The sequence below is a fragment of the Lampetra fluviatilis genome, chromosome 49 (assembly GCF_964198595.1).
Source record: "Lampetra fluviatilis chromosome 49, kcLamFluv1.1, whole genome shotgun sequence".
Classification (NCBI taxonomy): domain Eukaryota; kingdom Metazoa; phylum Chordata; class Hyperoartia; order Petromyzontiformes; family Petromyzontidae; genus Lampetra; species Lampetra fluviatilis.
Genome location: NC_136323.1, coordinates 3,432,057 through 3,445,465, shown reverse-complemented (window position 1 = coordinate 3,445,465; position 13,409 = coordinate 3,432,057). Strand labels below are relative to the sequence as shown.

At 56.3% G+C, this 13,409-nt stretch overlaps 1 protein-coding gene across 1 annotated transcript in view; it reads left to right on the top strand.

The window, feature by feature from the left end:
• Positions 1 to 13,409, top strand: part of LOC144948350 (nuclear receptor subfamily 5 group A member 2-like) — a 113,639-nt gene that overhangs the window by 49,103 nt on the left and 51,127 nt on the right. Inside the window, exon 9 of the mRNA XM_078877777.1 lies at positions 13,263 to 13,348. Coding sequence (XP_078733903.1) covers positions 13,263 to 13,348 — 86 coding nt within the window. The remainder of the gene's footprint in view (positions 1 to 13,262; positions 13,349 to 13,409) is intronic.

The following is a 13,409-nucleotide window of genomic DNA, read 5'->3' as shown; positions in this document are numbered from 1 at the left end:
ACTCACTCACCCACTCACACTCACCTCACTCACTCACCCACACTCACCTCACTCACTCACTCACTCACACTCACCTCACTCACTCACCCTCACTCACCTCACTCACCTGCACACTCACCTCACTCACTCACCCACACTCACCTCACTCACTCACCTCACTCACTCACCCACTCACACTAACCTCACTCACTCACCTCACTCACCTCACTCACTCACTCACCCACACTCACCTCGCTCGCTCACCTGCACACTCACCTCACCCACTCACACTCACCTCACTCTCTCACCCTCACTCACCTCACTCACCTGCACACTCACCTCACTCACTCACCCACACTCACCTCACTCACTCACCTCACTCACTCACCCACTCACACAAACCTCACTCACTCACCTCACTCACCTCACTCACTCACTCACCCACACTCACCTCGCTCGCTCACCTGCACACTCACCTCACCCACCCACACTCACCTCACTCACTCACCTACACTCACCTCACTCACTCACTCACTCACCCACACTCACCTCGCTCACTCACTCACTCACCCACTCACCCACACTCACTCATCTCACTCACTCACTCACTCACACTCACCTCACTCACCCACACTCACCTCACTCACTCACCCACACTCACTCACCCACACTCACCTCACTCACACTCACCTCACTCACCCACACTCACCTCACTCACTCACCCACACTCACCTCACTCACTCACTCACCCACACTCACCTCACTCACCCACACTCACCTCACTCACTCACCCACACTCACCTCACTCACTCACCCACACTCACCTCACTCACTCACCCACACTCACCTCACTCACTCACCCACACTCACCTCACTCACTCACCCACACACACTCGCTCACTCACCCACACTCACCTCACTCACTCACACTCACCACGCTCACTCACTCACCTCGCTCACTCACCCACACTCACCTCACTCACTCACTCACTCACCCACACTCACCTCGCTCACTCACTCACCCACACTCACTCACACTCACCTACACTCACCTCACTCACCTCGCTCGCTCACCTGCACACTCACCTCACCCACCCACACTCACCTCACTCTCTCACCCACACTCACCTCACTCACTCACCTACACTCAGCTCACTCACTCACTCACCCACACTCACCTCGCTCACTCACTCACCCACTCACCCACACTCACCTCACTCACCCACACTCACCTCACTCACTCACCTGCACTCTCACCTCACTCACTCACCCACACTCACCTCGCTCGCTCACCTGCACACTCACCTCACTCACTCACCCACACTCACTTCACTCACTCACCCACACTCACCTCACTCACTCACCGACACACTCGCTCACTCACCCACACTCACCTCACTCACTCACCCACACTCACCTCACTCACTCACCCACACTCACCTCACTCACTCACCCACACTCACCTCACTCACTCACCCACAATCACCTCACTCACCCACACTCACCTCGCTCACTCACACTCACCTCACTCACTCACCCACACTCACCTCACTCACCCACACTCACCTCACTCACTCACCCACACTCACCTCACTCACTCACCCACACTCACCTCACTCACTCACCCACACTCACCTCACTCACTCACCCACACTCACCTCACTCACTCACCCACACTCACCCACACTCACTCACTCACACTCACTCACCCACACTCACCTCGCTCACTCACTCAGACTCACCTCACTCACTCACTCACTCACCCACACTCACCTCACTCACTCACTCACCTCACTCACTCACCCACACTCGCCTCACTCACTCACCCACACTCACCTCACTCACTCACTCACCTCGCTCACTCACTCACACTCACCTCGCTCACTCACCCACACTCACCTCACTCACTCACCCACACTCACCTCGCTCACTCACTCACCCACACTCACCTCACTCACTCACTCACCCACACTCGCCTCACTCACTCACCCACACTCACCTCACTCACTCACCCACACTCACCTCACTCACTCACCCACACTCACCTCACTCACTCACCCACACTCACCTCACTCACTCACTCACCCACACTCACCTCACTCACTCACCCACACTCACCTCACTCACTCACTCACTCACCCACACTCACCTCGCTCACTCACTCACTCACTCACCCACACTCACCTCACTCACTCACCCACACTCACCTCACTCACTCACCCACACTCACCTCACTCACTCACCCACACTCACCTCACTCACTCACCCACACTCACCCACACTCACTCACTCACACTCACTCACCCACACTCACCTCGCTCACTCACTCAGACTCACCTCACTCACTCACTCACTCACCCACACTCACCTCACTCACTCACTCACCTCACTCACTCACCCACACTCGCCTCACTCACTCACCCACACTCACCTCACTCACTCACTCACCTCGCTCACTCACTCACACTCACCTCGCTCACTCACCCACACTCACCTCACTCACTCACCCACACTCACTTCACTCACTCACTCACCCACACTCGCCTCACTCACTCACCCACACTCACCTCGCTCACTCACTCACCCACACTCACCTCACTCACTCACTCACCCACACTCGCCTCACTCACTCACCCACACTCACCTCACTCACTCACTCACCCACACTCGCCTCACTCACTCACCCACACTCACCTCACTCACTCACCCACACTCACCTCACTCACTCACCCACACTCACCTCACTCACTCACCCACACTCACCTCACTCACTCACTCACCCACACTCACCTCACTCACTCACCCACACTCACCTCACTCACTCACTCACTCACCCACACTCACCTCGCTCACTCACTCACTCACTCACCCACACTCACCTCACTCACTCACCCACACTCACCTCACTCACCCACACTCACCTCACTCACTCACCCACACTCACCTCACTCACTCACCCACACTCACCTCACTCACTCACCCACACTCACCTCACTCACTCACCCACACTCACCTCACTCACTCACCCACACTCACCCACACTCACTCACTCACACTCACTCACCCACACTCACCTCGCTCACTCACTCAGACTCACCTCACTCACTCACTCACTCACCCACACTCACCTCACTCACTCACTCACCTCACTCACTCACCCACACTCGCCTCACTCACTCACCCACACTCACCTCACTCACTCACTCACCTCGCTCACTCACTCACACTCACCTCGCTCACTCACCCACACTCACCTCACTCACTCACCCACACTCACTTCACTCACTCACTCACCCACACTCGCCTCACTCACTCACCCACACTCACCTCGCTCACTCACTCACCCACACTCACCTCACTCACTCACTCACCCACACTCGCCTCACTCACTCACCCACACTCACCTCACTCACTCACCCACACTCACCTCACTCACTCACTCACCCACACTCACCTCACTCACTCACTCACCCACACTCGCCTCACTCACTCACCCACACTCACCTCACTCACTCACTCACCCACACTCGCCTCACTCACTCACCCACACTCACCTCGCTCACTCACCCACACTCACCTCACTCACTCACTCACCCACACTCGCCTCACTCACTCACCCACACTCACCTCACTCACTCACCCACACTCACCTCACTCACTCACCCACACTCACCTCACTCACTCACCCACACTCACCTCACTCACTCACTCACCCACACTCACCTCACTCACTCACCCACACTCACCTCACTCACTCACTCACTCACCCACACTCACCTCGCTCACTCACTCACTCACTCACCCACACTCACCTCACTCACTCACCCACACTCAACTCGCTCACTCACTCACTCACCCACACTCACCTCGCTCACTCACCCACACTCACCTCGCTCACTCACTCACCCACACTCACCTCACTCACTCACCCACACTCACCTCGCTCACTCACCCACACTCACCTCGCTCACTCACTCACCCACACTCACCTCGCTCACTCACCCACACTCACCTCACTCACTCACTCACCCACACTCACCTCGCTCACTCACCCACACTCACCTCACTCACTCACTCACCCACACTCACCTCACTCACTCACTCACCCACACTCACCTCGCTCACTCACCCACACTCACCTCACTCACTCACTCACCCACACTCACCTCACTCACTCACCCACACTCACCTCGCTCACTCACTCACCCACACTCACCTCGCTCGCTCACTCACACTCACCTCACTCACTCACTCACCCACACTCACCTCGCTCGCTCACTCACACTCACCTCGCTCACTCACCCACACTCACCTCACTCACTCACTCACCCACACTCGCCTCACTCACTCACCCACACTCACCTCGCTCACTCACCCACACTCGCCTCACTCACTCACTCACCCACACTCGCCTCACTCACCCACACTCACCTCGCTCACTCACCCACACTCGCCTCGCTCACTCACCCACACTCGCCTCGCTCACTCACCCACACTCGCCTCACTCACTCACCCACGCTAACCTCGCTCACTCACCCACACTCACCTCGCTCACTCACCCACTCTCACCTCACTCACCCACACTCACCTCATTCACTCACTCACCCACACTCACCTCATTCACTCACCCACACGCACCTCACTCACTCACCCACACTCACCTCGCTCACTCACTCACCCACACTCACCTCGCTCACTCACTCACTCACCCACACTCGCCTCACTCACTCACCCACACTCACCTCACTCACTCACCCACACTCACCTCGCTCACTCACTCACCCACACTCACCTCATTCACTCACCCACACACACTCGCTCACTCACCCACACTCACTCACCCACACTCACCTCACTCACTCACCCACACTCACCTCATTCACTCACCTCACCCACACTCACCTCGCTCACTCACTCAGACTCACCCACTCTCACCTCACTCACCCTCACTCACCTTGCTCACTCACCCACACTCACCTCGCTCACTCACTCAGACTCACCCACTCTCACCTCACTCACCCTCACTCACCTCGCTCACTCACTCACCCACCTCACTCACTCAGACTCACCCACTCTCACCTCACTCACCCTCACTCACCTCACTCACTCACTCACCCACACTCACCTCGCTCACTCACCCACACTCACCTCGCTCACTCACCCACTCTCACCTCACTCACCCACACTCACCTCATTCACTCACTCACCCACACTCACCTCATTCACTCACCCACACTCACCTCGCTCACTCACCCACACTCACGTCACTCACTCACCCACACTCACCTCGCTCACTCACTCACCCACACTCACCTTGCTCACTCACTCACCCACACTCACCTCACTCACTCACCCACACTCACCTCGCTCACTCACCCACACTCACCTCGCTCACTCACCCACCCACACTCACCTCGCTCACTCACCCACACTCACCTCACTCACTCACCCACACTCACCTCGCTCACTCACCCACACTCACCTCACTCACTCACCCACACTCACCTCGCTCACTCACTCACCCACACTCACCTCGCTCACTCACCCACACTCACCTCGCTCACTCACTCACCCACACTCACCTCGCTCACTCACCCACACTCACCTCGCTCACTCACCCACCCACACTCACCTCGCTCACTCACCCACACTCACCTCACTCACTCACCCACACTCACCTCGCTCACTCACCCACACTCACCTCGCTCACTCACCTCACCCACACTCACCTCACTCACTCACCCACACTCACCTCGCTCACTCACTCACCCACACTCACCTCGCTCACTCACCCACACTCACCTCGCTCACTCACTCACCCACACTCACCTCGCTCACTCACCCACACTCACCTCGCTCACTCACCCACACTCACCTCATTCACTCACCCACCCACAAGGATAGAAGCGAAAGCACAGACATATAAAGAGACAGATCACCCGTATAACCTTCACAGATTGTTAGACCAAGAGCTGTTCGCGACTAGCACACGAGGGGATGGGTGGCTAGCACCACGCCCGGCCGCCTTTGTCTCCCCAGTGGCGATATTTAGACATCGCACCAGGTGCTCACTTAAGGCCGAGTCGATCTAGAGGAGGTGCAGGACCGGTTCAGATAATCGTCACAGATATTGGTGGTCGTGAGCGGGAATGGAATTCGGGTCGTTGGGTTCGTAGCACGGCGCGCTAACCGCTGCGCCACCGCTCCCAACTGCAATTGCACACAGACACAAACAAACACAGACACTTTCTCACGCACATTGACACAGAACAACAACTGCCATTCGCCACTAAGTGGCGGTGACGTCACCACGACGCTTGTGTCAGGCCATGTGCACCTTGAGGCTATCACGTGAAGTGTCGAACGCCCGCTGGCAGGAGGTCACGGGGCAGACCCAGCAGGTGCCACGGGTCGACTGACTGAGATGACCGAGACGACTGGCTGATGCACCACCTGTGCCCCCTACTGTGCCAACTTGCTGTGCTTTAGCCACCCGGCGCTCCGCTCGTTGTTGTGAGCGTCGCTCCTCCGCCCTCCGTTGTTGCTGGAGGGCGACTGCCTCCAACTGCCCAGTAGCGTCCTTCACGAGCCTCCTCCACAGAGGTCGATCTTGACACTGCTGATACCAGTCATCGACAAGTCCACTCAGCTCCACGTCCTCCTGTACCACATCACTCCATCTCTTCTCTAGCCCGTGCCGCGCCCGTTTAGCCCCCTCGATCCGGTAGAACAAAAGCTGTTTAGGCATGCGGTGGCTGGGCATGCGGGCTACATGACCCAGCCAACGCAGCTTTGCCTTCCTGAGGAGTTCACCGATGGGACTTTGCCCAGATCTTTCAAGGATTTGTGAGCTCCTCACACAATCCAGCCTGGTTAAACCCAGGATGGATCGTAGGCAGGCCAACCTAAATGTTTCCAACCGGCGAAGATGCTCCATTAGGGGGGTCCACGTTTCGCAAACGTAGAGAAGGGAGCGAATGACTGTGGCCGAGAAGACCTGAAGCTTCGTGCGGAGCGACAGACCAGGTAGCTTCCACACAGCGTTACGCAACCGATGAAAAGATATTGCCGCTCGACTGATTCGGAGTGAGACCTCTTCTGTTAAACTGGAGCCGGTCATAAGCACACTGCCCAGGTATGGGAAACTCTCCACTCTCTCCACTACTGCCCCATCACCGATTGGGAGTTGTGGGGTTGGAGTGTCCGATGGTACAAAATACCCAAGCAGGTGCTTAGTTTTGGTGCGGCTGATGGTAAGGCCCCAGCTCTTAGTGGCACGCACCAGTCTCAGCAGCAGCGTCTCCAACTCCTCCTCTGAATGAGCAGCTATTACCAAATCATCGGCATACATAACGTGTTTGACCAATAGGGAGCCATCCCTTGATTGCACCCGGGCATCGATCAGCCTCCCATTATATCTGTACCAAATGGAAATTTCTCCGGTACAGCTATTGAAGGCATCACGATCTACATGGTCAAAACAGATGTTAACTAATGTGGGAGCCAGAGGACATCCCTGTCGCACCCCAAGTTGTACAGGGAAAGGCTCTGACTCCCGGCCACGTAGTTTTACCCGGGCCAGCTCACCGTCATGAAGGTCCTTAATTATCGTGAGCAGAGGGTCAGGGACTCCGCACGAAGAACAACCCAGAGCCCAGGCCTACTGATGGTATCATAGGCCTTGACCAGGTCAATAAAGCAGAGATGTAGGTCTTGTTGGAGTTCCCTACACCTCTGCTGTAGCAGACTGACAGAAAATATGGAATTTGTGCAGGACCGCCCTTTCCTGAAGCCGCATTGGGGCTCCGCAAGCCTCTCCTCAGCGTGCCTAGCAAGGCGATGTTGAATAATCCTTGACAGGACCTTTCCCGGCACACTGAGGAGTGAGATGCCCCTGTAGTTGTTACAGTCTGTGCGGTCCCCCTTCTTAAAGAGGGGGACCATTGACACACAGACACACAGACACACTCACACACACAGGCACTCTCTCTCACACACAGGCACTCTCACACACACACAGACACACTCTCACACACACTCACACAAACACAAACGCACTCACACACACACAGACACTCTCACACACACACAGACACTCTCTCAGACACAGACACACAGACACACTCTCACACACACAGACACACTTACACACACAGAGACACATTCACACACACACAGACACATTCACACACACACAGACACACTCACACACACAGACACACTCACACACAGACACACTCACACACAGACACACTTACACACACAGAGACACATTCACACACACACAGACACATTCACACACACACAGACACACTCACACACACAGACACACTCACACACAGACACACTCACACACAGACACACTTACACACACAGAGACACATTCACACACACACAGACACATTCACACACACACAGACACTCTCACACACACACTGACACGCAGATGTACAAAGATCCCCCGGATAGCCGAGTGGATACTCTGGGGTAAAGTGCTCCTAGCAAGCATCAGAGCCAAGAAGCGCTTCAGACAATCGCCACTGCCGTTAGCCGCGGACTCGGGTCGCCGGGTTCCTAGCGCAGTGCACGCGATCATTCAAATATACAGGATAAAGAGCCCCCCCCCCCCCTCCCCACAGCGTGTTGGGGCAAGTGCTGCTAGCGAGTGGCAGCACCTATTAAAGGCCGGCACGGCACACGAGGGGTTGGGTGGCCAGCATCACGCCCGGCCACCTTTGTCTCTAGATTTGAAGCTTTCGTGACTGCAAGGATTCATATTCTTAGGTTTTTTCCGTAAAGTCACGTAGGTTAAAACATTTTAATTAATAAAAGTTAATTAAAAATAAAATAAAAATCACGACGTTTCGGAGGCAACACAAGCCTCCGTCTTCAGGTGGAACCGTCACAGCACGATTGCTGTATCAAGTAAGATGTTTTCTACACCCCCGTTAAGGCTGAGTCGATCTAGGGGAACTCGGGTCGCCGGGTTCGCGCTAACTGCTACACTACCGCTCTGCTAGCCAGCATGTATACACACACACACACGCACACAGGTACATACACGAGCATTGATACGCACGGTCGAGCGAATGATGTGAATGCTCGTGATGTTCTAACAGGGTTAGAGAGCTTTGATGGGTTCCACTCATAGTGTGGCTAGCTCGGCATTGGGTTCGACTTTGCTCGAAGTCTCTGGGGAGAGACAAAGGCGGCCGGGCGTAGGTGGTGTCCGTACCACGCCTCCCAACGCAACCTTAGCAGGCGAGCTCTTACGTCACTTGCCCCAACGGTATGCAAAGGCTATGCCGGGTGGGGGGTGGGTCTTTATCTTTGCGTGTGTGCCACGTGCGCGTGTGCCTCGTGCGCGCGCCTCGTGCGCGCGCCTCGTGCGCGCGCCTCGTGCGCGCGCCTCGTGCGCGCGCCTCGTGCGCGCGCCTCGTGCGCGCGCCTCGTGCGCGCGCCTCGTGCGCGCGCCACGTGCGCGCGCCACGTGCGCGCGTCACGTGCGCGTGCGCCTTTGCGGCCGGAGGGGCACGGTAGTGCAGTGGGGTCCGCGCGCTGCGCTACGAAAGCGGCACTTGACCCAGCAGTCGACGGAGGCTACCAGGGCCACCAACACCGTCACTGATTATCTTGAACCGCTCACGGATCTCCCCCTAGGTCGGCTCGGCCTAAACAAAAAAATGAATACCTGGTGCGATGTGTAAAACATCACCACTGGGGAGACAAAGGCGGCCGGGTGTGGTCGCTGGCCACGCACCCCTCGTGTGAGCCGTGCCGGCCTTCGTAGGTGCTCGCTGCTCGCTACTAACAGCACTTGCCCGAAGTGGATGTTAAGGCTATAGGAGGTGGAGGATGAGGGAGGGGGTCTTTACCTTTGTGTGTGTGTGCGCGCGGCCTTAATAGGCGCTCGCTAACAGCGCTTGGCCCAACACAAAGAGGCGTGAGAGAGAGAGAGGGAGGGGCGGGGGAGGCACAATACAAAGTGGGGAGGGGGGAGTGGGGGGGAGACAATGTGATTGAAATCAAATGAACTCGTAATGAAGACGCGACCGCTGGCGTTCAAAGGAGGCAATTCCATAACGCGGCACGATTTATTCACCATTGGGACGAGTGGGAGGGAGAGGGGGGAGTGGTGGTGGGGGGGTAACTGTGCAGGGAGCGGTGGCGCAGTGGTTAGCGTCAGGAATGGAACGGGAATGGAACCATAGGTCCATTGCTGATCACGATTTTAATAAGTGACGAATATCTTCTTGGTTCTTTCGGTAAAGTCACGTAGAAGGAAAATAATAAAAGAATAAAAATAAAACGTAATAAAATAATTATCACGACGTTTCTTCACCTGAGGACGGCTGCTTGCGTTGTAGCCGAAACGTCGTGAGAATTATTTTATTATGTTTTATTTTTATTATTTTATTATTTTCCTTCTACGTGACTTTACCGAAAGAACCAAGAAGATGAATCCCTGCAGTCACGAAAGCTTTAAATCGAAAAAGTGACGAATATTTTAACCGGTGCCGGGCCTACCCCTAAGTCGACTCAGCCGTAAAATCAGTAACCCGGTGCGGTGTGTAAACGTCGCCGCCGGGGAGACAAAGGCGGCCGGGCGTGGTGTTGGCAGCCGTGCCGACCTTACGAGGTGTTCGCTAACAGCACTTGCCCCACCCAGGTCTGTGAAGGCTACACGGGGGATCTTTGTCGCTTGTATATTGGCGTGTCTTTTACAATGTGCTGATCATTATGGACACACACTCACTTGTGCCGTATGAACATATAGACACTTACCTGTACACTCACCTCTATACACAAGTAGCCACTCGTGTATACAAAGACAAAGATCCCCCCTATAGCCTTTAACAGACTGTTGGGGCAAGTTCTGTCAGCGAGCACCTATTAAGGCCGGCTAAATTTAGCCACAAAGACAAAGATCCCCCGTATAGCCTTTACCAGACTGTTGGGACAAGTGCTGTTAGCGAGCACCTATTAATGTCGGCACGGCACACGAGGGGGTAGGTGGCCAGCACCACGCCCGGCCGCCTTTGTCCCCCCAGTGGCGATAGTTAGACATCGCACCAGCTACTCAATTGAGGCCGAGTCAATCTAGGGGAGGCCCACGACCGTTTTAGATAATCGGCGTCGTACGCGACGCAGCGCGCTAAGCACTCCCCACTCACCTATTCACCTATCCACTCACCTCGATACACTCGAGGTGAGTGGATAGGAAGGAGCGATGGTCAACGGAGAGTTGAGTGGGAGAGGCGGAGGAAGTCATGGGGAGTCGCGGAATATCAGGGGGGGGGGGCCGGGGGGTGCACCCCCCCCTCCACCCCCCCGCCCCCCTCCCTCCACCCCTCCCCCCATCCCCACCCCTCGCCCCCCACACCCCCCGATGGATTTTTCGTCTCCGCCGACCTCGGCTGCATAATACATGAAGCGCGGCGAGGACTCGTGTCGAGACATTGATCCAACTCCCCCGTGATCTCTCACTCCACCTCCACCACTCCACCTCCACCACTCGCTCACAACAGCTCCACCACTCCACCACTCCACCACTCGCTCCTAACAGCTCCACCACTCCACCTCCACCCCTCGACTCGCTCCCAACAGCTCCACCACTCCACCTCCACCACTCCACCTCCACCCCTCGACTCGCCCCCAACAGCTCCACCACTCCACCTCCACCACTCGACTCGCTCACAACAGCTCCACCACTCCACCTACACCCCTCGACTCGCTCACAACAGCTCCACCACTCCACCTCCACCCCTCGACTCGCTCACAACGGATCCACCACTCCACCTCCACCCCTCGACTCGCTCACAACGGCTCCACTACTCCACCTCCACCCCGAATCCATCACAACTCCCCCCAACTCCACCCCCATCCCACCAACCTCTTCCCGCCTGCTCCACCATCTCAACTCTACCCTACAAACTCCATTCCACCTCCACCACCCCGACTCCAAGCATCCGACTGTTGGGGCAAGTGCTGTTCGCGAGTAGCAGCAGCACCACCTATGAAGGCCGGCACGGCACACAAAGGGGTGGGGTGGTCCGTACCAAAGACAAAGATCCCCTGTATAGGCTGTAACAGACTGTTGGGGCAAGTGCTGTTAGCGAGCACCTATGAAGGCCGGCACGGCACACGAGGGGGGCGGGTGGCCAACACCACGCCCGACCGCCTTTGTCTCCCCAGTGGCGAAGCTTGCACACCGCACCAGGTAGAGCACTGAGTTGAGGCTGAGTCGACCTAGGGGAGGTCCAGGACCGGTTCAGATAATCGTCAGTGGTGTTAACCGTGAGCGGGAATCGAACTATCACCTGCATCTCTCCCCCCTAATTTTGTCACCCCCCCCTGCTCCACCCCTCCCCCCCCTAAATAGCCACCCCCACCAGATGTGTCACTTGACGGGGTCAGGGAGCAAATCTGGCTCGTGGCTGCTGACCTACACACTCACCTACACACTCACCTACACATTCACCTACACACTCACCTACACACTCACCTACACACACACGTATCTGTTCAGCGTTCACCTGTACACTCACCTGTACACTCACCTACACACTCACCTGTACACTCAGCTACACATTCACCTACACACTCACCTACACACTCACCTACGCGCACACGTATCTGTTCAGCGTTCACCTGTACACTCACCTGTACACTCACCTACACACTCACCTGTACACTCACCTACACACTCACATGTACACTCACCTACACACTTACCTACACACTCACCTACACACTCACATGTACACTCACCTACACGCACACGTATCTGTTCAGCGTTCACCTGTACACTCACCTGTACACTCACCTACACACTCACCTACACACTCACCTGTACACTCACCTGTACACTCACTTACACGCACACGTGTCTGTTCAGCGTTCACCTGTACACTCACCTGTACACTCACCTACACACTCACCTGTACACTCACCTACACACTCACCTGTACACTCACCTACACACTCACCTGTACACTCACCTACACGCACACGTGTCTGTTCAGCGTTCACCTGCACACTCACCTGTGCACGCCTGCCCGCAGCCCTGTTGAACTCACCTGAACTGTGCACCTCTTCTCCCTCCTGTTTTCCTCGTTCCCCTTCTGGCCTGACCCCCCTGCTCCTCTTCCCTCCCTCCTCCCACCTCATCTTGACGCTCTCCCCTTCCTGCTGCTCCAACCTCCCCCTTATGATCTCCCTTCATTTCCCACCTCTCCCCCAACTGTCCCCCCCCCCACCTCCTCTTCTCTTCTCCTCCTTAGACGTGAAGCCCCTGGAGAACCCTCGGCTGGTGGAGCAGGTGCAGGAGCAGGTGAACTCGGCTCTGCTCGAGTACACCTTGCGCTGCGCAGGCTCGCACCACCACCACCACCACCCCCATCACCACGCCCATCACCATCCCCACCACC